Source organism: Dendropsophus ebraccatus, chromosome 3 (genome assembly GCF_027789765.1).
Source record: "Dendropsophus ebraccatus isolate aDenEbr1 chromosome 3, aDenEbr1.pat, whole genome shotgun sequence".
Lineage (NCBI taxonomy): Eukaryota > Metazoa > Chordata > Amphibia > Anura > Hylidae > Dendropsophus > Dendropsophus ebraccatus.
In genome coordinates, this window is record NC_091456.1 from 178701213 (window position 1) to 178727520 (window position 26308).

Consider the following 26308-nt stretch of genomic DNA (forward strand, 5'->3'; position numbering starts at 1 on the left):
TCTCCTTCAATGTCTTTCAAGTATATGACCCTTCTGATGAATCCAGCTTCTAGGGGCAGGGCGATGTTAAGCAGCAAACGAGCGATTCTATTACACCAGACTATTATCGGACGATAATAGTGTAGTGTATTAGGGCCTTAAGGCACATTAAACCTCCTGTCCCAACCCATTAAAGAGGATGTACCATCAGGTACATCCTCTTTAATCTGACCTACAGATAAAACTGCTGTCACCGCGGTCCATTTTTTGAACCACGTCCCGATTCCAGTGTACGGCGCTGTTCTATGCAGGGTATCAGGCCGGGAAAGAAGCACAGGAGGTGCGTCCTAGAGGGAAGGGAATTCTCCCCCCTTGGGGGCGGGGCGACCCGCCTCCTGTGCTTTAGCCCGGGTACCCATGCATAGAACGCCGCCATACACGGGAACTGGGCCGCGGTTCAAAAAACGGACCACGGCACCATTCTATGTCAGGGTCATCCTCTTTAAGGGTGTGTTCACACGTACAGGATCTGCAGCAGATTTGATGGTCCAGATTAGATTCAAAGCAAATCTGCAACAGATCTTCTGATAATTTAGACATAAAGCTCCTGATAGAAGGGGAAATAATTCCTTTATATAGCACCAACATATTCTGCAGCTCCGCTACAGCCCACTGTCACGGTCTAAATAACATTCACTTATCTGTAGGTTTTTGAGCGAGATAAAACCCCCACAAAAACTGAACATACAAACTCCTTGCAGATGTTGTCCCTGGTGGGATGTAACCCCAGGACCACAATGTTGCAGAGCAAACGTGCTAACCACCGAGCCGCCCAAAATAGATTTGGCTTCATACTTTTCGGATGTGGAATCCCAGAGGATTTTTCTCTTTCATTATAAGAAAGTCCTTACTTTGCTTCAGCTGGTCAGTGAAGGTTGTTCTTAGTTTTACCATACACCACGAGAAGGCATCAGAAATGCCTTCGTCTGGACATCTTATCCTATGGAAGTGTCTTGTTGCAGATGTAAAATCTGGCTTTGCTAATTCTCCCCCCCCCCCCCCCGCTAAAATGTACTTACTGAAATTTCTCCTTTCCGTTAGTCCTATGGCAGCACAATATATAGATTTAATGTGCACAAGCCAAAAAGACAAAAATGGCTGCACATCGCACCCATGGTTGATACGAAAGCTTATTCAGCTACATTAAAAACCAACATCAGAAGTTAGTATATAATTTGATGAAACCATATTGACTCATGTACCACGTGCAGGTCTTCTGATACACATGAGTCCCTAACCAAAAAATATCACTGTGCCAGTCAGCGAACACATCTCCGCAAAGCATATGCAAGCAGAGAAGGGGGGCCACGGAATGGCCTGCAACCCCAATGGGCCCCCCCCCCCCCAAACCCCACAGGCACCACCGGCGGAGAGAGTGGATGCCAAACACCACAAGTGTGAACAAGCTCTTGCCTCTCACCATTGCTCCTGCAGGTAGAATGAGAGAACACTAGGAGGTTCTTCCCATATGTACACAGGTGCTTCCTGCTGATTTGGATCACATGGGTCGTACAAAGGAGGAGTGCTAGCCAAAATGAAAAAAGGGACAGAATACATAAAATACGCACAAGCCAAAAAGACAGAAATGGCTGCACATCTGTGCCTGAGGGGTTCAGACCTGTGACATTGGGGTTGCAGGGCCATTCCATGGCCCCCCTTCTCTGCTTGTGCACGCTTTGCCGGGATTGTGGTCGCTGACCGGCACGGTGATGTTTTTTGGTTAGGGACTCATGTGTATCAGAAGACCTGCAAGTGGTACATGAGGCAATATGGTTTGCTCAAATTATATACTAACTTCTGATGTTGGTTTTTTAATATAGCTGAACAAGCTTTCGTGTCAACCATGGGTGCGATGTGCAGCAATTTTGGTCTTTTTGGCATATAGATTTAATGTATCTAGATCACAGGTCCATGACCTCATCACCTTTACATACCCTATAACACCGTACGTTTTTTTTTCTTCATAGCATAGCTGTCGTTCCAGGTGACTTCTCAGAAATAGCCATCCTGTGTGTATGTATGAGGAATGGCACCATCTTTGACCATTATATAACCTGTATATTCTATTTCTCAGCAGTTTACCCCTCACTTAAATCACTGTTTTGACGTTATTGAAGAGTTAGTGGGTATAGAGTAGCTGCTATCACCTCCCATACACTGCACACACAAAGGAGATCTTGCACCTCTATCTCTATAGAACCTGCAGCAGCATGGAGGACCTTATAGAGCAGTCTAAGCTGTGACTCCAGCCCTTGGGTAAGAGCTTATACAATAAGCTCCAATATCCTCTCTTGAGCCATTGTTTCCCCATAGACTAATTTAGGAAAAATGTAGTGATGCTATAGTTTGTAATCTTCCATAGTAAAAGACAAGTGACAATTCACATTTACATATTTTATTGACTTTTTTCCTTTTTTTAGTGTATTTTTACTTTTTTGTTGACGGGAGGGGACAACCAATGTGCATGGTGTTTGGATCAGCTGAGAGAAATGGCGTCTTTATTATGCGCATGATTCTGGTTTCATGAGAGATTGGGCTCTGATGGTGTTGAAGATGCCGGTTACAATTTGTCCAAGAAGTTATCTAGGGCCGGGACTCCTTCCTTCAAGCCTTTACGTTTCCGGGTTTCAGCCACCACTTGGCATGGGCGAGTAGTGGTGTCGAAAGGATCTCCGGGCAGGATCTGCCAGTGGTCGAATACACACTGAGGGAAGGCCTGACCTCCGGTGTTGGACCTCAGGTCAGCAGTGAAACCTGTCAGGTCAGACACATCATCAGTAATGGAATGCAATGTTACAAGTCCCTTCAATAACCATGGCCAGTCCTGCAGCTGCTCCAAAACTACAACCCACTGGCAAGGCTTGCTCAAGGCTGTGGTTTCGCAAGAGTTGCAGGTCCAAAGATTGCATACTTGCATGTACACCTAGTTTACCTAATGGATCTTTGCTAAAAGGGAGGTGACAGATCTCAGTTGCTATTGTCCTACTAACATACTTGAGCTCCCTATGCTTTAAGCCAGGGCCACATGGGAGCTCTGGCCGCAGGTCACAAGTTCACGACTGCTGCAGCCTATAAGTTGATCTCAATAGGATAACCTAAAAATCTCACGTCTATGGTTCCCAGCTCTCTACTACAAAGGGCTACAATATTCAAGAGCAGCCAAATCCCTCATAAGAGTCTTTACTGGACATGCCCATAAAGCGGCTGAACCGGAATCATATCTGGTCAGCATCCCAATACTTTTGGTGCTTCATCTACAGAACTTCCTTGTGCTAGGCCAAAGTGTCTGGAAGACCTTACCGAAGGATTCATTGACAGGGAGATAGGCTTTCACGACAAACATGGGGGTTCCGGCCACTTGAGCTTCTTCAAAGACGTGTCCTCGTTTCCTGTTCAGCACGCCGTAGATGCCGCCTACCACCTGCTCTGGGCACTGCGTGAATCAAAGGAATGAGATGGTAAACTCTATGGTGAATGAGATGGTAAACTCTATGGTACAGTGAACAGTCAGTATAAGAGGAAATACTGGACTGTCTTTTCTATTACATCTGTGACCTACCTGAATCTCCACCAGATAGATGGGCTCCATTAGCCTGGGTTGGGCTGTGAGGGCGGCCGCGTACAGAACCCTCCTAGCGGTAGGAATGATCTGTCCACCTCCACGATGAATTGCGTCAGCATGGAGTGTGACGTCATGGATGTCAAACCTGGCACCTCTCAAGTTCTCCTCACATAGGACTCCCTGCATAGACATATTCATTAGATTCAACATAAAGTCAAATCCTATACATCAGCATTGTAGGCAGAGAAGACATACTAATAGGCATGTCTGCCATCAATTTAAGGTGTCTGAATGTTACATAAATATAATACATGCCTCCTTGGTGGCCCACTGGAACCCAGCCACAACGCTGTCCTTGATCTCATTGAGGTACTGGACTCCCTTTGTGACGTCAACCAAGATGTTGGGCCCTGTTCCATCAGGTCCAAAACACCAGATCTTTCTGGCCTCTGCCACATCCCACTCGTACTTCTCTGCCAGGTAGCGGGCACGCTGCTTCAGCTCCTGCCTGGAACTAACGTCTCCCTTGTCAATGTCTTCTGCCAGGCCATCAGGGAATGGTCGGGCCTTCATGTACAGACGGTTGTGCTTGTTGGGGGATTTGGACAAGCAGAGTTGGTTGGATTCCTCACTCACAGTCTCTCTGTATGACACAACGGGGTCCGATTTCTTAGAGAAAGAGAACATAGCATTGGTGATGGGAGAATATGTGGAAGGACAGACAGACAATTTCCTGGAGTACCCCTTTAGGCATCTGTCTACTGAACAGAAAATATAGTAGAACACCTTATCTAGCGTTAGAACACGGCCACTTTCTTCCAGAGACAGCACCACTCGTCTCCAGTTTGGGTGCAGGTTTTGCAACTCTGTTCCATTAAAGTGAATGGAGCTTAATTGGAACCCACACCTGAACTGGAGACAAGATTGGTGCTGTCTCTCTAAGAAAGTGGCCATGTTTTTGTAGCACTGGATAACCCCTTTAAGCACATGCTGGAGGAGGGACCACATATGAAGGAATTAGACCAGACCTTATCTGCAGCAATGGCCGACATCTTACCTTGATGGGGATGCATGCGTGATCTTCTTCAAGGTCTTTAAGGCAGATTTCTAGATGCAACTCCCCTGCACCTGCAATGATGTGTTCGCCTGACTCTTCAATAATACACTAAAAACAAAGAAAAAAAAAGCTGCTTAATCTGCTCTTTACTTGATACTGCTGGCATGACAATCTGACATCGCCCTCTATCCCATTGAGTCCGACATTGTATATGACAAGTAGAAGAATACACTCTCCACTTTACCTGAACCATAGGATCAGACTTGGCCAAGCGCTTCAAGCCCTCCACCAGTTTCGGTAGGTCTGCGGGATTCTTTGCCTCCACAGCGACACGTACGACAGGGCTAACGCTGAACTTCATCACTCTCATGTTGTGAGCATGCTCAAAGGTGGTGATTGTTCCAGTCTTCACCAGGAACTGGTCAACACCAACGAGACCGACTATGTTGCCGCAAGGCACATCCTCAATGGGCTCTACGTAACGCCCCATCATAAGGATAGTCCTACAAGGTAAGATGAGGGACAAGTCAGCTACCTTGTGCTGCTCATGTTCCAATGACTTCTCTGGTGAGATGAATGAGATAAAGAAGCGGGGCACTTACCTCTGAATAGGCTTCAAGTAGAGATCTTCCTTCTTCCCTGGAGTGTAGTTGGGTCCCATTATCCGTACTTTCTGTCCGGTTGACACAATTCCAGAGAAGACACGACCAAAGGCATAGAAACGTCCCTTATCGGATGTGGGCACCATCTTGGAGATGTACATCATCAAGGGGCCTTTGGGGTCACAGTTTTTCACACCTAAGCAGATACAATACACAAAAATGGCGCTGTCAAGATCCTGTGGAAGGAGATCAACTTCTAGTCTATGCTGACTGCAGGTAACACAAATTGTCGGCCTATTCAGTGATCTTACATGGCCACTTTCAGAGCCTCTCCTGTCCTCAGTGTGGGTGTTTTGCTGTTCAGTCCTATTGCAGTAAATGGCGCTGAATTGTAATGTCACACACAACCTAAGGACAGGGGTGGTGCTGTTTTTGAAAAAAGTAGCTGTTTTTTTTCTAATTTTGGATAACCTCTTTAAACCATTCCGAAATACAGTAACCCTGGAAGTATTTTGGTGAGATCCCTACAGTTTAACCCCCTAGATGCAGAAATCGAAAGCAACCGCATTTGGTACGTTTTTTTTTCCCTTTGCTGGTGGTTTTGATTTATCGTGAGACACAAGGTTTCTTTTTACTGCATAAATGTAAAATTTTATGAGGCCATTATGAGACACCAAACCTCAGCTGCAGAAAGACATGATTGTTTAGTGTCCTAAAATATAGTTCCTTAGGGCATTAACCCATAGCTGCACCAGGACGTTACTGAACGTCCTTGTGCCGCTATGGGAGTTCAGAGGGGGGTCGTGCGGCGACCCCCCTCTGAACTGCCGCGATCCCGGGTGCCGCATGTAGCCCGGGATCGCGGCTATTAGCGGGCACGGTCCGATCGCCGTGCCCGCTAATTAAGTACTTAGAAGCAGCTGTCAAAGTTGACAGCTGCTTCTAAATACTTGCTCATCTCCATCCCTGGTGGTCTAGTGGGGGGAAATCGCCCCCCTGCGGTGCGATTGCGGGGGGGCGATCCTCGCATCCATCCCGGGCCGGGGTCTGCGCCGTAATGGCGCTGATCCCGGCTCGGCATTCTATTGCTTTTGGCTGCAGCAGCCAAAAGCAATAGAACACCGATCTCATGGATTCATGCAGTATAACTATACTACATGGATCTCTATGAGAGACCAGAGTGCATATACTAGAAGTCCCCCAAGGGGAATAACCCTAACCCCAGGGGGGCTTCTAGTATATGTGTAAAGTAAAAGAAAAATGTATTTTTAATAACACAAAATCCCCTCCCCTAATAAAAGTCTGAATCACCCCCCTTTCCCCATTTTATAAATAAAAATAAATAAACAAACATGTTTGCTATCGCCGCGTGCGTAATCGCCCGAACTATTAATCACATTACTGATCTCACACGGTAAACGGCGTCAGCGCAAAAAAATCCCAAAGTGCAAAATTGCGCATTTTTGGTCGCATCAAATCCAGAATAATTGTAATAAAAAGCGATCAAAAAGTCGTATATGCGCAATCAAGGTACCAATAGAAAGATCACATCATGGTGCAAAAAATGACACCTCACACAGACCCATAGACCAAAGGATAAAAGCGCTATAAGCCTGGGAATGGAGCGATTTTAAGGAACATATATTTTCTTTAAAAGGTTTTAATTTTTTACAAGCCATCAAATCAAATAAAAGTTATACATGTTACATATTGTTGTAATCGTAACAACTTAAGGAACATATATAACGAGTCAGTTTTACCCCAGGGCGAACGGAGTAAAAACAACCCCCCCCCCCCCCCCCCCCAAATAAAAAAAAAAAAAACATTTTTTTTTCAATTTCACCACACATATAATTTTTTTCTGGTTTCCCGGCACATTTTAGGCAAAAATTACATCTGCCATAGCAAAGTACAATTAGTTGCGCAAAAAATAAGGGCTCATTTGGGTCTCTAGGTGGAAAAATGCAGGCGCTATGGCCTTATATACACGAGGAGGGAAAAACGAAAACGCAAAAATGAAAACTGGCTGTGTCCCCTAAGGGTTAAAGGGGTACTCTGACTTTTTATTTTGCTTTCAAACCAACTGGTGTCAAATTATACAGAGATCTAATTTACTAAAAAAAAATTATCTAATTAATTAAAAAATATCCAGTTTTATAAGTACTCATCAGCTGCTGTATGTCCTGCAGGAAGTGGTGTACTCTTTCCAGTCTGACACAGTGCTCTCTGCGGACACCTCTGTCCATGTCAGGAACTGTCCAGATCAGCAGCAAATCAACATAGAAATTCTCTTCTGCTCTGGACAGTTCCTGACATGGAAAGAGGTGGCAGCAGAGAGCATCCCGTCAAAAGTGGAAAGAATACACCACTTCCTGCAGCACATATACCAGCTGATAAGTACTGGAAGACTGGAGATTTTTTAGAGAGAAGTTACAAATCTATATAACTTTCTCAAACCAGTTGATTTGACAGAAAAAACAAACAAAAAAAAAACACATCTTTTGTCAGAATACTCCTTTAGGGTATAAACTCACACACCGTATATGCAGCGTATTTACTGATGCGATACGCAGCAGATAAGATCTAAATAACTGAACACAGCATCAAATATGCACCATCAAATCGGCTGCGTATTTGTTGCATATCTGCTGCGTATACGGTGTGTGGGTTTGTACCCCGAGGCTTCGTTCACACATACCGGATCCGCAGCAGATTTCATCTAAATAACTGAACACAGCATCAAATCTGCACCATCAAATCTGCTGCAGATCCTGTACGTGTGAACGCACCGTTAAAGCAGAAAGAAAAAAAAATAATAAATTACCACCCCAACTGGTACATTGGCATTCAGCATGGCCCTGACGACACTTACCCATAGCAGCCTCATCATCAGGTGGCCCCTCATATAGCAGCTCACATCGGTATTTCTGCGCCGTAACAGGGGATGGCAGATGGATGGTGATCATCTGCAACAAGGCTTCCCCAGCCGGCAGCCAGCGGCGCATCACTGCCTGCAGCACAGAAAAGCGGCATTACGTTAGTGCCAGAAACCTGTGGTTCTTACTAGAGAGGATAGAAGAAGTCAGTGAGAACATCCTTCAGTGTCCACATAAAGAAAGGAGAGCTGGAGTTAAAGAGGAATTTGAGAGAGAAAATAATAATTCAGCCATTAGAGGTGTGAAACGTGTAGGCGTCGATGTAACAGATGTATATTACACAATGCCTTGGGTTTATTCTCCAGTCACTGGGGGAGAGAAAGGTGAAGCTTCCCTGTACACTGGCAGCCGCTCTAGGCAAAGGTTACACTTAACAATGGAGGAAATTGCAAGTCCTAGAATAATAGATACCCACATGTGTCCGGGGAGGCCGTATCCTTCCAGAGCTGTCACACACCTGAACATACAGCCAATAGTCATATAGGGAGAGGGGTGTCTGATACGTGACTTGGTGTTTGAACAATTTTTTTTGAGCAGAACCAGAGGTTACTGGCAGCTGTTCTCCTCCAGGAGGGCTTAGAAAAGTATGGTCACTTTCTCTGTCCTCAGTTTGGGTGTGGGGTTTGCAGCTCAGTTCTACTGTAGTGAATGGAGCTAAAGTGTAATACCACACACAACCTGAGGACAGGGGTGGCACTGTTTTTGCCATTAAGAAGCTGTTTTTTTTTTCTAATCCTGGATAACCCCTTTAAGTGCTCTTATCACTTCAAAACTCTTGACAAGTCAAAAGTTTTGGTTTTTAATCATTGTTCTGGGTCTAGGTGTTGAAGGGGTCCCCTGGGCAGGAGGAAAGGATCTGTCCGAAAAACTTTGGATGGTGTTCAGTGAGTAACCCAGTAAGAATACGACCTCCCCCCAATATTACCGCTGCACCCCACCAGTTGAATATGGTCACACCTGTGTAACGCTGAATACGAGGGCGATGTCTGCTTACATTTCCCATCCGTGGACACTCAGGGGTAACAGAGCCTGAAATAAAATGGCTTCCTGCCTGTCACTAAGACTTATTACTGTTCTCTTCCTAGAGAAGGGGAGAAAGACAAAATTCAGGGAAGAAAAAAAAGGATTTAATAAAAAGGAAACAAACTATGAAGTCCTTTCTCCATGATCAGTGCGGAGGTTAGGATATGTAACGGAGCACGTGTACATCCAGGTGGTATCTGTGGATGAGCCAAGAATAGCAGTTGTAGCACGGAAAGACGGTGATTATTGGGTAACACACGGATCGGGAAGCAGGAGGTTTATGTATGTAGACAAGATACCCTGTGTTACATCTGATCCTGCACTCCATGTATAATAAGAAAGTAAGGGTCCATTTACACAGAAGGATTATCTGACAGATTATCTGCCAAAGATTTGAAGCCAAAGCCAGGAATGGAGTTGAAAAGAGGAGAAATCTCAGGCTTTCCTTTAGGACCTGATCTCTGTTTATAGTCCATTTCTGGCTTTGGCTTCAAATCTTTGGCAGATAATCTCTGTAAATGGACCCCAAGGGCCCTATTACTCGGAGTGATAATTGGCCAATTATCAATAATTGGCTGATCAATAAAGACAACGATCGGCTGATCGGGTCTGTAGGCCAGAACCAAAAAGCACTGGCCGACCGTGCATCACTGTGTAGAAGCGGTGCGCAGCAGACGGCTGACCATTAAATCCACGCTCCCGGTCTTCTTCTGCCCTCTGCTTTCACTCCCGACGCCGCAGCTGAAGCTTCAGGGTGGCCCGCCTGAGCCGACAAGCCGCTCAGCTAATCACTGGCTGGAACCACCACTGCCTCTCAGCTCAGAGACCACTCTGCAGCCATGGTGCCGGGAGTGAAAGAAGAGTACAGGAGAGATAATGTACAACAGTTTAGGCCGAGCGCTGCACGGACATCACTAACGATGTCCATGATCAAGCCATGTAGTAGATCAGCGCTCATTTACATTACTGATCGTGACGCCATCGGCCAATCTAATAGGATCCGAACACACCACTGCAGCATCAGGGTTATGTCAAGTCTAGCAATGGACATACACAAAATGGTAGGAGAGATGTAATGAAGATGCTAGGCATATACTATAAGTCACAGGACACTTATGCCCTCCACATCAGCTCCATATATGTCAGCAATCATTTTATGGACTGGAGAATCATTGTCTTCCTACTTCAGGCTAGAACAGAGAAGGTATACAGAGTATATAGACAATCCACTCAGTATCCTGTCTAGGCTGATGGGAAGCATTCCTATGGGCACATTTATACTATAGCACCTACAGGCCATCACTATGATCACATACATCATGTAAGATATATGGAATTTCCTGAATTTTAGCCAACTTCACTGTCCAGTTCCAGGAAATGAACCACTATGACAACCATAGCCTTTAATGCTGATGTAGACTAGAAAAGATCACCTTGAGAAGCTGTTTCCCCTCCTTGTCTCTGTCCTCCGCGTCCAGCTTGATGTCCAGTTTCTCGATCAGTTTGGCCGTCTCCTCTTTCTTGAAGTTCATGATGGCGTCAAATATCTACAGCACATGAAGCGGCAGCTCACACCGTATCCAAGAGGTAAAGAAAATATTGCAGCAAGAGGGAAAGGAAGTGAAGAGGTCAGGATATATGCGTTACCTTAAAGATGGGGTCCAGGATAAGCTGGCTGAACGTACGCGGCAGCTTCTTTCCATCTGGGCTGGTTGCAGATTTGCTAAATTTTCCGTTTGCTGGATCAAAATACCTAAACACGAGAGAGTAACAGAATCAGCGCTTTATGGCCATCACTGGGAAAACACAAGACTTTACCAGAACAAGTAAGGGTGGTATTACCCGGGCTGATAGGGGACCGATAATACCTGTAAACGAGCGTCGGTCTGCTAGATCGGCGCTCGTTTACTGGGCCTATTACGCGGTCCGATAATCGTTTAACAAGGGCTGCAGGGACATTGTTACCGATGTCCTTGTAACTCTTGCTTAAACTATATATACTTTACCTATCCACACTCCAGGGCTGCTCCTGCGGTCCGGTTCTCTCCGGGTCCCGCGCGCTCTAGCTTCAGGGCAGCCTGTCAGCTGACCTGTGATTAGCTGAGCGGCCGCTCTGAAGCTACAGCGCCCGGGACCCGGGGAGAAGCGGACCGCAGGAGCAGCCCTGGAGCGTGGATAGGTAAAGTATATCGTCAGTCGCCAGCTGCGCACTGCTATTACACGTAGCTGTGCACGGTCGGCGCCTGACAAATATAGGTTCTAACCTATATCAACGATCAGCCGATGATCGTTGTCATCGGCTGATCGTTGTATTTATTACACGGAGCGATAATCGGTTATCGCTCCGTGTAATAAATATATATAATTTAATATAGTTCCGTGTAATAGTACCATAAGAAAGATCACTTTAATTACATTACTTATCCAGTATTATACTCCAGAGCTGCACTCACTATTCTACTGGTGGGGTCACTATGTATATACATTACTTATCCTGTACTGATCCGGAGTTACATCCAGTATTATACTCCAGAGCTGCACTCACTATTCTACTGGTGGGGTCATTGTGTACATACATTACATTACTTATCCTGTACTGATCCTGACATACATCCTGCATTATACTCCAGAGCTGCACTCACTATTCTGCTGAAGGTGTCATAGCATAGATACATTACATATGGCATATATTAATCCTGTATATTCCCACACCGCCCGCTGATAGTTTTCAGGACAAGTATATCATAGGTAACCGATCCTGTCCCCATCTTAATACACAGTTACGTACTTGTCTCCCCATAATTTCTTCATCATATCTTCCACTTTCTTTGCTCGCTCGGCTGGAGGCAGCTGGGCCTTGTCGCCTTTGGCAAACTTGGCGACGTACATTTCTGCAAACTGCTTCAGGGTGAAGGCCCAACCATGCAGACCGGAGCCGAAGCCGACTGTGCCGATCACTGGGTCAATCTGTAGACAGAAAGATGGATAATGGGAGAAACGTCTGTAATACCATATGATACACACATCTATATGGCGGTATTCACTTTATCCTCACCGGGCACATGTCAGGGCATTAATGGGGGAAACGCATTAGCCGTGAACGCCAGCTCAGGCTTGTGTATGGCATGTAGTAGATGACGTGGCATACACTCTGGGAAGCTACTTTGCAAGGAACTCATGATATGTGCTTAAAGGGGTAGTTTACCAATTTTTTTTGTTCTTTCAAATCAACTGGTGCCAGAGATTTGTAGTTTACTTCTATTAAAAAATCTCCAGTCTAACAGTACGTATCTGCTGCTGTATGTCCTGCAGTAAGTGGTATATTCTCTCCAGTCTGACACAGTGCTCTCTGCTGCCACCTCTGTCCATGTCAGGAACTGTCCAGAGCAGTAGCAAATCCCTTTAGAAAACTTCTTCTGCTCTCCAGACTGAAAAGAATACACCACTTCCTGCAGGACATACAGTAGATGATAAGTATGGTAACACTTGTGGGTTTTTATTAATAGAAGTAAATTACAAATCTCTAGCACCAGTTGATTTGAAAGGAGTTTTTTTGTGAACTACCCCTTTAAGTCATCACAGTTGTGATCACGTGACCATATGAAGCCAAATATAAAACAGGCTTATCCCAAATAAGATTATCCCCTTATCCATAGTATTATGAGAATCAAAGCTCTTTGTTGCCCACATGTGGGTAGGGAGCAGCTGTTATTCCTAGTCCTCAGTTTGGATGAGGTATTGCAGCTCAGTTCTACTGATGCGAATGGAGCAGAGCTGTAATACCACACACAACCTGAGGACAGGGGTGGCGCTGTTTTTAGAGGAAAGCAGGGGTTTATTTTTTTTACTCCTGTATAACCCCTTGCATTGTTCTCCAGATTACAATGATGTCCTATCCTGTATGTGATTAGAGACGAGTGAATTTACAGTACGAATCAACACATCGGCAGTCGATTTGTTTTGTCTAGAAGTTTAGACTTGTACTGTAAAATCTGCTGCTTGTATACCTGACACATGTGACCGAAGTATAAAGCAGCAGACACCCTGGGGGGGCGACGGGTCTCTGGTCTCCTCACCATGATGTTGCCCATAGGGCCGGTCTCTCCCTCGCCGTAGGTGGAGATGATGACGTTGACGTTCTCCACTATCCTCTGGAAGGTCAGGTATAACTCCTCCGGCTCCAGCTGAAGCTCCAGCAGCGCTCGGTCCATTTTGTTCATCATGAGGACCGGTTTGATGCGTTCGGCAATCGCTTGTCGCAGGACTGTCTCAGTCTGAACACAAACACCTAAAGCAAAGGAAGGAGAAGACAGAAGATAAGAGACAAGATCTTCCCTGACCCAATACTTCTCACAGCTGAGGGTCTGCTACAATTGTATTCAGTTCAGACACGTCTCAGTGATATAGAAAGCTGTGGGTACTGTCTCTCCTGCTGCTCCTATGCTTTACACTGCAGCTCTGCTCCTTCACACTGGCTGCAGAGTAGGAGCACAAGACAGTCATACGATACAAGATCAGATCTGAAGCTCTGCAGCACATCTCACCCGACAGCACATCTCACCTGACACACAGTCCACAACTACAAGAGCACCGTCTGTAACCCGGAGTGCGGCCGTCACTTCTGATGAAAAGTCCACATGCCCGGGGGAATCGATCAGGTTAATAAGGAAACCGGAGCCGTCCTTACATTGCTTGATAAAAGCCAAGTCGTTGTCTGAGAGCTCGTAGTACATGGAGATTGCCCTGCAAAGCAAAGACACAGAACCCGGTGAGAGAGGGTATGGCGGCAGAAACCATATTCAAGATGCGCTGTCTTTTTTTTGTTTTAAGTCTATGTCTTAGGCTGCGAACGCTGCTGTTTTCTGAAGACATGGTCATAGGTATATCTGGGCAATGTCCTTGTAGTAGTATATGTGGGTATGGTATCTGGGTGCTGTCCTATAATAAGTATATATCTGGGTACTGTCCTATCATATGTATATCAGGGTACTGTCCTATAATAAGTATATATCTGGGTACTGTCCTATAATAAGTATATATCAGGGTACTGTCCTATAATATGTATATCTGGGTACTGTCCTATCATATGTATATCAGGGTACTGTCCTATCATATGTATATCAGGGTACTGTCCTATAATATGTATATATCTGGGTACTGTCCTATAATATGTATATCAGGGTACTGTCCTATAATATGTATATCAGGGTACTGTCCTATAATATGTATATCAGGGTACTATCCTGCCTGGACCTTCCCCTTTATTGATGCCAGCATACAGCTCTAGCTCTCAGGACTCTCTTGGCCCTGCGTGACTCTCTGCACTCAAAGGGTCAAAGGGAAGGAGCATGAGAACAGGATGAGAATGACTGACAGGAACAGGAGGGAAAGGAGAGGAGCGCCCTGGCTACTCTTTCTATGCAGAACACATGAATGCTCAGCCGAGCCTAACATGCGTGTGTATGTGGGCAGGACAGGAGAGAGATCTATAGGTCCAACAAGTAGTCACCCAAGATGGATCCTGACTGCAGGCCACACTAGGCAGATCACTAGGCAGATGAGTGTTCAGTTTTCTTACAGCACCATCACAGGCGAAATTAGGTACTGCAGGTGTCCTATACCATCAATGTGTGCCTATGTAATACAGAAGGACAGATAGACAGATGCTTTTTGTAGCCACCCTGGCTGGGGTTCCTCTCATTTGGATCACACAGCAGGATACCCTCTCAGACCCCCGGCAGGTGCATAATGTGCTTCTAAAGTGAAGGGTATATGGACCTGCCAAAAGCCTCATAGAATTGCACTGTAAAGGCATTACAATGCAAGTCTATAGCAGTTCCATATACCGCTCGATTTAGGAGCACAACATGGACCTGCCGGGCGTCTGAGAGGGTATCCTGCGGTATGATCCAAGTCACTAGTAAGAAATATAGACTTTCCTATGACCACGTGATAACCTAGGATATTTTATAATCATTAAAGGAATTCTTCAGTATAAAGCACAGACACATATAGTGACGTATACATTATATGTTCTAGCCCTAGTGTCCAATGTAGAACACGTGTGAGCAGCAGTGAATGATAAGCCAACCCTCAGTCTAATAATACCCAGTACTCATCGTCCTGGACTCTTGGCCTCTGTCCCTCCGGCCGCGCAGGGCTACAAAAATAAAGTCACAAGAGTGAAACGTAACCCTGCTCCTAGGAGATGGCGACACTCAATCCTGCAGCAGAGGGGGAAGGGCGACTCCATCCTGACTCAGAGAGAAGCTCCCATCTACTATACCGGGAAGAGAGGGAAGACACGTGGGAACCCCTCACCCCATGCAGCATGGAGCTTTATACATTACGTTAAGAAGCTGTGTGAAGGGGGTTCTCTGCTTTGGGTCTATTGACAATAAGCTGATCATGAAGGCCCTGCTGCTAGGATCAGCTAAGTGATCAGCTATAATCTGTGGAGCATCCTGGCAGTAAGACTTCAGGTTCCCTGTAGAATGTGTATAGGGAGGATGGGAGAAATGGTGGTCAGCAATTGTTTGGCTGGCAGCTATTGAAGGTGTATGGCCTCTTAAAGGGGTATTCTGCCCATGCACTCCCCAAATGGTTCAAAAGCCTAGCTTACTCACTGCACCGGAGTTTTTAGACACCCCCCTCCCCCACCCTCCGCTCTTTTCTGTGCTTCCGCTCCCCCATTTCTGTAAATCTGGGACCATTTTGAAGATGGCGCCAGCCGGGAAATTATTTCTATCATGCCACGTGGCCCCTGCATATTAGTAGCCATAGCTGCTATCAGCCAGTCCACCGAGCACTAAACAGAACTTCTGCGGGGCACCCCTTGGAATCTCCAGGATGGGGGTACTATACGCTCCGCACCTGTCCCTCCGGGATGGGGGCCGCTATACACTCTGCACTTGTCTCTCCTGGATAGTGGCCGCTATACACTCTGCACCTGTCTCTCCTGGATAGTGGCCGCTATACGCTCTGCACCTGTCTCTCCTGGATAGTGGCCGCTATACGCTCCGCACCTGTCCCTCCGGGATGGGGGCCGCTATACACTCTGCACCTGTCTCTCCAGGATAGTGGCCGCTATACGCTCCGCACCTGTCTCTCCAGGATGGGGGCCGCTATACGCTCTGCACCTGTCCCTCCTGGATAGTGGCCCCTATACGCTCTGCACCTGTCTCTCCGGTATAGTGGCCGCTATACACTCTGCACCTGTCTCTCCAGGATGGGGGCCGCTATACGCTCTGCACCTGTCTCTCCAGGATGGGGGCCGCTATACGCTCTGCACCTGTCTCTCCAGGATGGGGGCCGCTATACGCTCTGCACCTGTCTCTCCAGGATGGGGGCCGCTATACGCTCTGCACCTGTCTCTCCAAGATGTGGGCCGCTATACGCTCTGCACCTGTCTCTCCAAGATGGGGGCCGCTATACGCTCTGCACCTGTCTCTCCAGGATGGGGGTGCTATACGCTCTGCACCTGTCTCTCCTGGATAGTGGCCGCTATACGCTCTGCACCTGTCTCTCCAGGATGGGGGCCGCTATACGCTCTGCACCTGTCTCTCCAGGATGGGGGCCGCTATACGCTCTGCACCTGTCTCTCCAGGATGGGGGCCGCTATACGCTCTGCACCTGTCTCTCCAGGATGGGGGCCGCTATACGCTCTGCACCTGTCTCTCCTGGATAGTGGTCGCTATACGATCTGCACCTTCCCTCCGGGATAGTGGCCGCTATACGCTCTGGACCTGTCCCTCCGGCATGGGGGCCGCTATACGCTCTGCACCTGTCTCTCCTGGATAGTGGCCGCTATACGCGCTGCACCTGTCTCTACTGGATAGTGGCCGCTATACGCGCTGCACCTGTCTCTCCTGGATAGTGGCCGCTATACACTCTGCACCTGTCTCTCCAGGATAGTGGCCGCTATACACTCTGCACCTGTCTCTCCAGGATAGTGGCCGCTATACGCTCCGCACCTGTCTCTCCAGGATAGTGGCCGCTATACGCTCCGCACCTGTCTCTCCAGGATGGGGGCCGCTATACGCTCCGCACCTGTCCCTCCTGGATAGTGGCCCCTATACGCTCTGCACCTGTCTCTCCGGTATAGTGGCCGCTATACGCTCTGCACCTGTCTCTCCTGGATAGTGGCCGCTATACGCTCTGCACCTGTCTCTCCAGGATGGGGGCCGCTATACGCTCTGCACCTGTCTCTCCTGGATAGTGGCCGCTATACACTCTGCACCTTCCCTCCGGGGATGGGGGCCGCTATACACTCTGCACCTTCCCTCCGGGGATGGGGGCCGCTATACACTCTGCACCTTCCCTCCGGGGATGGGGGCCGCTATACACTCTGCACCTTCCCTCCGGGGATGGGGGCCGCTATACACTCTGCACCTTCCCTCCGGGGATGGGGGCCGCTATACACTCTGCACCTTCCCTCCGGGGATGGGGGCCGCTATACACTCTGCACCTTCCCTCCGGGGATGGGGGCCGCTATACACTCTGCACCTTCCCTCCGGGGATGGGGGCCGCTATACACTCTGCACCTTCCCTCCGGGGATGGGGGCCGCTATACACTCTGCACCTTCCCTCCGGGGATGGGGGCCGCTATACTCTCTGCACCTTCCCTCCGGGGATGGGGGCCGCTATACACTCTGCACCTTCCCTCCGGGGATGGGGGCCGCTATACACTCTGCACCTTCCCTCCGGGGATGGGGGCCGCTATACACTCTGCACCTTCCCTCCGGGGATGGGGGCCGCTATACACTCTGCACCTTCCCTCCGGGGATGGGGGCCGCTATACACTCTGCACCTTCCCTCCGGGGATGGGGGCCGCTATACACTCTGCACCTTCCCTCCGGGGATGGGGGCCGCTATACACTCTGCACCTTCCCTCCGGGGATGGGGGCCGCTATACACTCTGCACCTTCCCTCCGGGGATGGGGGCCGCTATACACTCTGCACCTTCCCTCCGGGGATGGGGGCCGCTATACACTCTGCACCTTCCCTCCGGGGATGGGGGCCGCTATACACTCTGCACCTTCCCTCCGGGGATGGGGGCCGCTATACACTCTGCACCTTCCCTCCGGGGATGGGGGCCGCTATACACTCTGCACCTTCCCTCCGGGGATGGGGGCCGCTATACACTCTGCACCTTCCCTCCGGGGATGGGGGCCGCTATACACTCTGCACCTTCCCTCCGGGGATGGGGGCCGCTATACACTCTGCACCTTCCCTCCGGGGATGGGGGCCGCTATACACTCTGCACCTTCCCTCCGGGGATGGGGGCCGCTATACACTCTGCACCTTCCCTCCAGGATGGGGGCCGCTATACACTCTGCACCTGTCTCTCCTGGATAGTGGCCGCTATACGCTCTGCACCTGTCTCTACTGGATAGTGGCCGCTATACACTCTGCACCTGTCTCTCAGGGATGGGGTAACCCCACCACTGACATCAGCGCTCTGGATTGGTCCTTGGGCCCCGTTAGAGCTTCCTCAATACACTTAAAATCTCAAATCTATATATTCTGCATTTAAGTTCCCTCCCTTCACTGGCCTGTAGGTTATCAGGGGGGACAGACCGGGTGGAGCAGCAGATAAGCAGAGCACTCACGTAGACTTAATGGTGATGCAGCGCTCCTGTTCGTCTTTGCGCGTGTCTGTGAATCGCGTCTCTCCGGCTCTGGCGGAGGCGATGATTCCGGCTTTGCACACCAGAGAGTCGGTCAGGGTGGATTTACCATGGTCAACGTGAGCAATCACAGACATGTTTCTGATGTTGGACTTCTTGTCCATGATCGCTCGGATCTGGTCTACCGTGAAGTTCACCTGGGATGGAAAGAAAAGGGCGAGAAATGAGCTCCGGAGCCAAACACCAGCCCAGAGAGACAACATGGAGGCCACTACAGCAATGACATCAGGATACTAGTCTATGAAGAAAGCCCCTCGCAGGACCCTCTATGACTGTCTATGGGGTCTGGTTAGATTGTTTCCCCAAGGGCTAAGGGGCACCTGTGTCATGTGGCGTTATCTTTTGTATCACATGATCCCCTCCAGCCAATAAGCAGCTCTGAATAGGATCATGCGACATCTCAGCTTGTTATATCACAGACTGTCTATCCTTTTCAGAGCTGCTGGCTGGCTGAGTTGGGTCATGTGACCTCAGAAAGCCAGGAAGTCCTATCTCTCCACCCCCTTTAGGGCCACTTATGGTAGATGGGGGGTAGAGCGGGTGTAATCATATCCAGTAATAGGACTGTCATAGTAACATTCTACCTATATTTTAAAGGGGTATTCCACTCAAACATAACTTTTGATATATTGCTGCCCATGGTGAGACTAACAATTCCTTCCATACTTGTTATTATCTATTAAGTCTCCTTCTCCCAGTTCTGAGCTGCTGCTTTTCTGGTGAAGACACAAAAATCTGTGCGTGAGCTTTCCTCTTTGTCTCCCCCCACTCTTCTGAGATGGCTGATGTGAACAAGTCCTTGGCAGGCTTTATCTGCAACATTGTAGCTTCTTTGTAATGCTGGGTTATTCTGATGTCAAGTTCCTAATAAACTTACTGTGATTATCCCTCCCAGCATTACACAGAAGCTACAAAGTTGCAGATAAAGCCTTTCCGGGACTTGTTTACATCAGCTGTCTCAGAAGGAAGGGGGGAGGAGGGGGAGACAGGGAGAAAGGCTCACATACATTATTCTGTGTCTTCAGCAGAAAGCAGCAGCTGAGAACTGGGGGAAGGAGACTGAATAGATAATAAGTATGGAATGAATTGTTAGTCTCACCATGGGACATAACATTTCAAAAGTTATGTTAGAGTGGAATACCCCTTTAAGGGGTCCAGGGTTGCCGACCGCACCATTCAGTAGACAACCACCGCACCATGACATGTCAGGCAATGCAGAGTGTGACGGCCCTTTGCCTCTGCAGTGCAGTCGGGGTCATGGGGTTCGGACGCTTAAGGCCATCAATCCAACCAGCGGTGGAGCGACAGAGAATGAACGGAGCGGTGGAGAATGAGTGGAGCGGCAGTCTGGGAATACTGAATACAACCGGATGGCGCTGCTCAGACATTGATCGTAGCGCCACCCGCACACATAAGTAGTAACTACAGATACATAAATGGCCTCACGGATATTACTGGAGCCCTGCAGCAGGTATAATGTATACACCGGTAGGATGACGCAGCGCTCCACTGTACCATGTAATGACAGCACAGACCCCCCCCCCCCAAATAGGACGGGGATTACAGGCAGCATCGTCTTCTGTCATCACAGCATCAGGGGAAAAGACTCTGCATCTGGGTACAGAGACTGCGGCGCCTGCCTCCCCCCTCCCTGCTATACATCCCACACTGCAGCAGCCGCACAGCACAGACAGCCCGCTCTACTCCAGTATATAGAGAACAGCACTGCATCCCTCTACTCCAGTATATAGGAGAGTATATAGAGAACAGCACTGCACCCTTCTACTCCAGTATATAGGAGAGTATATAGGGAACAGCACTGCACCCTTCTACTCCAGTATATAGGAGAGTATATAGAGAACAGCACTGCATCCCTCTACTCCAGTATATAGGAGAGTATATAGGGAACAGCACTGCACCCTTCTACTCCAGTATATAGGAGAGTATATAGGGAACAGCACTGCACCCTTCTACTCCAGTATATAGAGATGAGCCCTGCGCCCCCCTACTCCAGTATATACAGGTCAGATCTGCACCCCTCTACTCCAGTATATAGGAGAGTATATAGAGAACAGCACTGCATCCCTCTACTCCAGTATATAGGAGAGTATATAGAGAACAGCACTGCACCCTTCTACTCCAGTATATAGGAGAGTATATAGGGAACAGCACTGCACCCTTCTACTCCAGTATATAGAGATGAGCCCTGCGCCCCCCTACTCCAGTATATACAGGAGGTCAGATCTGCACCCCTCTACTCCAGTATATAGAGATGAGCACTGCGCCCCCTACTCCAGTATATAGGAGTGTATATATAGAACAGCACTGCCCCCTTCTACTCCAGTATATAGGAGAGTATATAGAGAACAGCACTGCCCCCTTCTAGTCCAGTATATAGAGATGAGCACTGCGCCCCCCTACTCCAGTATATACAGGAGGTCAGATCTGCACCCCTCTACTCCAGTATATAGAGATGAGCACTGCGCCCCCCTACTCCAGTATATAGGAGTGTATATATAGAACAGCACTGCCCCCTTCTACTCCAGTATATAGAAATGAGCACTGCGCCCCCCTACTCCAGTATATACAGAGGTCAGCACTGCACCCCTCTACTCCGGTATATAGGAGAGTATATAGAGAACAGCACTGCCCCCTTCTATCCCAGTGTCAGGTCACACACACAAAGCACTGCGCCCCTCTATCCCAGTGTCAGGGGGTCACACACAGAGCACTGCGCCCCTCTATCCCAGTGTCAGGGGGTCACACACAGAGCACTGCGCCCCTCTTTCCCAGTGTCAGGGGGTCACACACAGAGCACTGCCCCCTCTATCCCAGTGTCAGGTCACACACACACAGCACTGCCCCCCCCTATCCCAGTGTCAGGGGGACACAGAGCACTGCCCCCTCTATCCCAGTGTCAGGTCACACACAGAGCACTGCCCCCCTCTATCCCAGTGTCAGGTCACACACAGAGCACTGTCCCCCTCTATCCCAGTGTCAGGTGACACAGAGCACTGCCCCCTCTATCCCAGTGTCAGGGGGACACAGAGCACTGCCCCCTCTATCCCAGTGTCAGGTCACACACAGAGCACTGCCCCCCTCTATCCCAGTGTCAGGTCACACACAGAGCACTGCCCACCTCTATCCCAGTGTCAGGTCACACACACACAGAGCACTGCGCCCCTCTATGCCAGTGTCAGGTCACACACAGAGCACTGCCCCCTCTATCCCAGTGTCAGGTCACACACACAGAGCACTGCCCCCTCTATCCCAGTGTCAGGTCACACACACACAGCACTGCCCCCCCCCCTATCCCAGTGTCAGGGGGTCACACAGAGCACTGTCCCCCTCTATCCCAGTGTCAGGTGACACAGAGCACTGCCCCCTCTATCCCAGTGTCAGGGCACACACAGAGCACTGCCCCCCCCCCCTCTATCCCAGTGTCAGGTCACACACAGAGCACTGCGCCCCTCTATCCCAGTGTCAGGTCACACACACAGAGCACTGCGCCCCTCTATGCCAGTGTCAGGTCACACACACAGAGCACTGCGCCCCTCTATGCCAGTGTCAGGTCACACACACAGAGCACTGCGCCCCTCTATGCCAGTGTCAGGTCACACACAGAGCACTGCCCCCCTCTATGCCAGTGTCAGGTCACACACAGAGCACTGCCCCCCTCTATGCCAGTGTCAGGTCACACACAGAGCACTGCCCCCTCTATCCCAGTGTCAGGTCACACACACACAGCACTGCCCCCCTATCCCAGTGTCAGGGGGTCACACAGAGCACTGTCCCCCTCTATCCCAGTGTCAGGTCACACAAAGAGCACTGCCCCCTCTATCCCAGTGTCAGGTCACACACAGAGCACTGCCCCCTCTATCCCAGTGTCAGGTCACACACAGAGCACTGCCCCCCCTCTATCCCAGTGTCAGGGGGACACAGAGCACTGCCCCCCCTCTATCCCAGTGTCAGGGGGACACAGAGCACTGCCCCCCTCTATCCCAGTGTCAAGGCACACACAGAGCACTGCCCCCTCTATCCCAGTGTCAGGTCACACACACAGAGCACTGCCCCCCCTCTATCCCAGTGTCAGGGCACACACAGAGCACTGCCCCCTCTATCCCAGTGTCAGGTCACACACACAGAGCACTGCCCCCCCTCTATCCCAGTGTCAGGGCACACACAGAGCACTGCCCCCCTCTATCCCAGTGTCAGGTCACACAGAGCACTGCCCCCCTCTATCCCAGTGTCAGGGCACACACAGAGCACTGCCCCCCTCTATCCCAGTGTCAGGTCACACAGAGCACTGCCCCCCTCTATCCCAGTGTCAGGGCACACACAGAGCACTGCCCCCCTCTATCCCAGTGTCAGGGCACACACAGAGCACTGCCCCCCTCTATCCCAGTGTCAGGTCACACACAGAGCACTGCCCCCTCTATCCCAGTGTCAGGTCACACACAGAGCACTGCCCCCCTCTATCCCAGTGTCAGGTCACACACAGAGCACTGCCCCCCTCTATCCCAGTGTCAGGGCACACACAGAGCACTGCCCCCCTCTATCCCAGTGTCAGGGCACACACAGAGCACTGCCCCCCTCTATCCCAGTGTCAGGGCACACACAGAGCACTGCCCCCCTCTATCCCAGTGTCAGGGCACACACAGAGCACTGCCCCCCTCTATCCCAGTGTCAGGGCACACACAGAGCACTGCCCCCCTCTATCCCAGTGTCAGGGCACACACAGAGCACTGCCCCCCTCTATCCCAGTGTCAGGTCACACAGAGCACTGCCCCCTCTATCCCAGTGTCAGGGCACACACAGAGCACTGCCCCCCCTCTATCCCAGTGTCAGGTCACACAGAGCACTGCCCCCCTCTATCCCAGTGTCAGGTCACACACACAGAGCACTGCCCCCCTCTATCCCAGTGTCAGGTCACACACACAGAGCACTGCGCCCCTCTATCCCAGTGTCAGGTCACACACAGAGCACTGCCCCCCGCTATCCCAGTGTCAGGTCACACACAGAGCACTGCCCCCCTCTATCCCAGTGTCAGGTCACACACAGAGCACTGCGCCCCTCTATCCCAGTGTCAGGTCACACACACAGAGCACTGCGCCCCTCTATCCCAGTGTCAGGTCACACACACAGAGCACTGCCCCCCGCTATCCCAGTGTCAGGTCACACACAGAGCACTGCCCCCCTTTATCCCAGTGTCAGGTCACACACAGAGCACTGCCCCCCCCTCTATCCCAGTGTCAGGTCACACACACAGAGCACTGCCCCCCTCTATCCCAGTGTCAGGTCACACACACAGAGCACTGCCCCCCCCTCTATCCCAGTGTCAGGTCACACAGAGCACTGCCCCCCCCTCTATCCCAGTGTCAGGTCACACACACAGAGCACTGCCCCCCTCTATCCCAGTGTCAGGTCACACACAGAGCACTGCCCCCTCTATCCCAGTGTCAGGGCACACACAGAGCACTGCCCCCCCTCTATCCCAGTGTCAGGTCACACACAGAGCACTGCCCCCCTCTATCCCAGTGTCAGGTCACACACACAGAGCACTGCCCCCCCCTCTATCCCAGTGTCAGGTCACACACAGAGCACTGCCCCCCTCTATCCCAGTGTCAGGTCACACACACAGAGCACTGCCCCCTCTATCCCAGTGTCAGGTCACACACAGAGCACTGCCCCCCCCCTCTATCCCAGTGTCAGGTCACACACAGAGCACTGCCCCCCCCCCTCTATCCCAGTGTCAGGTCACACAGAGCACTGCCCCCTCTATCCCAGTCTCAGCTGTTGCCGGGCTATAGACAGACATGACAGGTGATCCCTGGATAAGATGGCCGCATCCCAGACAGCGGAGCCTCATCCCCTCCATCTCGGCGCCATCCTCCCCCCGGCCCGGTGCTCTCCGCCTCTCTGACAGCCCGGGGAACTCCTCCGGTATCCGGGAGCGGGCCGGTCCCCCGCCGGCACTCACCATGGTGGCGGATGTCTCCGGATTCCCCGGGCGCAGCGAGCAGGGAGCCGCCTCACAGCTGGAGGACTCGGGAAGAAGGAGGAGAGGGCGGGGCGATGACGTAAGCCACAGGCTGCAGCGCGATGGCTGCTGGGAAAAAGAGGTGGACCGCAGCGGCCGGTCTCTGTAACCTTGACAACATGACGCAGGCCTCAGCTGCAGTGGGGTGCCGAGCATGCGCAGTGTCCGCGGAGAGTGGTGCATGATGGGTGCAATGGTGTGTGCACAGTGACGCACTGCTCCATAATCTGAGAGCGGTGACATCAGGACAAGTGGAGGACTGACAGCTCATTTATATATATATATATATATATATATATATATATATATATATATATATATATATATATATATAGACAGTGACACCCACCTCCTCGGCGACCCCTGACTGAACCCCAAAATAAATACAGACTCCTGACAAAACATGGGTGCCATGTCACCCCTGTACTCTGTGTGCTTCTCCTCATCATACACAAGCTTAGATGCTGCACATTAGATTTATACTATTGTCTTCTTTCTCCTCTAATTTAAAGGGGTAGTGCCAGATTTCTAATTTACCTCTATTAAAAAAAAAATTAAGTCTTCCAGTACTTATCAGCTGCTGTATGTCCTGCAGGAAGTGGTGTATTCTTTCCAGTCTGACACAGTGCTCTCTGCTGCCACCTCTGTCCATGTCAGGAACTGCCCAGAGCAGGAGAGGTTTTCTATGGGGGTTTGCTACTGATCTGGACAGTTCCTGATATGGACAGCAGAGAGCACTGTGTCAGACTGGAAAGAATACACTACTTCTGTCAGAGTGTAGGACAAGGCTGCTGGCACTTGTAGTGCGGCTGTGGCTGGAAACCCCCCCGCCATAGCAGACCTCAGACCAGTGACCCCCTCGCTCCAAGGACCCCATAGCTCAACCCAACCCCCCTTCCCCCGGGTGGCCAAGCTGCATGGAGAGGAGGTGCATCCCCTCTTGTGATACAGCGTCTCCCCACTTTCTCTTTCCTCTCCTGCTGAACAGATGTACTGCAGCAGGAGAAGAGAGACAGTGGGGAGACACCGTGGGGGGTGGGGGGGGGAATGTCGCTGGTCTGGGGCCTGCTGTCAGGGCGGGGGCAGCCACACTACAAGTGCCAGCAGCCCCGTCCTATGTGCCATGGATGGGGCTGCTGGCACTTGTGATGGGGGTAGTTTGGGGGTTGGGGTGTTCACTGGGGGCTGTGATATAGTTATTCTTACAATGTAATTTCACCAAATACTGCACCCCCTGCTGGACACTTTGTATGAATTACACCTGATTCTGGGACGTCAGTGTTTTTGGCTATGTTCACACTACGTAAGAGACCGGCCGAGTCACGGAACGGCCAGTCTCTGCAAAAATCATCCCAGCCGG

At 50.0% G+C, this 26308-nt stretch overlaps 1 protein-coding gene across 2 annotated transcripts; it reads right to left on the reverse strand.

The window, feature by feature from the left end:
- Positions 1 to 2418: 2418 nt before the first annotated feature.
- On the reverse strand, positions 2419 to 24970 carry LOC138786324 (elongation factor 2-like). 2 transcript variants are annotated; one of them, XM_069963242.1, is made up of 15 exons: positions 24889 to 24970; positions 18831 to 19045; positions 13781 to 13962; positions 13296 to 13507; positions 12008 to 12186; positions 10867 to 10972; positions 10653 to 10766; positions 8133 to 8271; positions 5261 to 5456; positions 4903 to 5161; positions 4659 to 4766; positions 3917 to 4270; positions 3599 to 3781; positions 3340 to 3472; positions 2419 to 2793 (listed from the first exon to the last, which is right to left on the reverse strand). In XM_069963242.1, exons 1-15 carry the CDS (start codon positions 24889 to 24891, stop codon positions 2600 to 2602), a joined length of 2577 nt encoding a protein of 858 aa, XP_069819343.1. In that variant the 5' UTR covers positions 24892 to 24970; the 3' UTR covers positions 2419 to 2599. The 2 variants fall into 2 exon arrangements, with proteins under 2 accessions (XP_069819343.1, XP_069819344.1); XM_069963243.1 differs by having other exon boundaries at positions 3599 to 3777; positions 3913 to 4270.
- Positions 24971 to 26308: the final 1338 nt, after the last annotated feature.

Excerpts from the sequence above, each read along its gene's own strand:
- LOC138786324 (XM_069963242.1), bottom strand. Across the intron at positions 10,767-10,866 it reads TCCTGGACCCCATCTTTAAG|ATATTTGACGCCATCATGAA; the intron begins GTAACGCATATA and ends CATGTGCTGTAG. Across the intron at positions 5,457-8,132 it reads TGATGATGAGGCTGCTATGG|GTGTGAAAAACTGTGACCCC; the intron begins GTAAGTGTCGTC and ends GTATCTGCTTAG.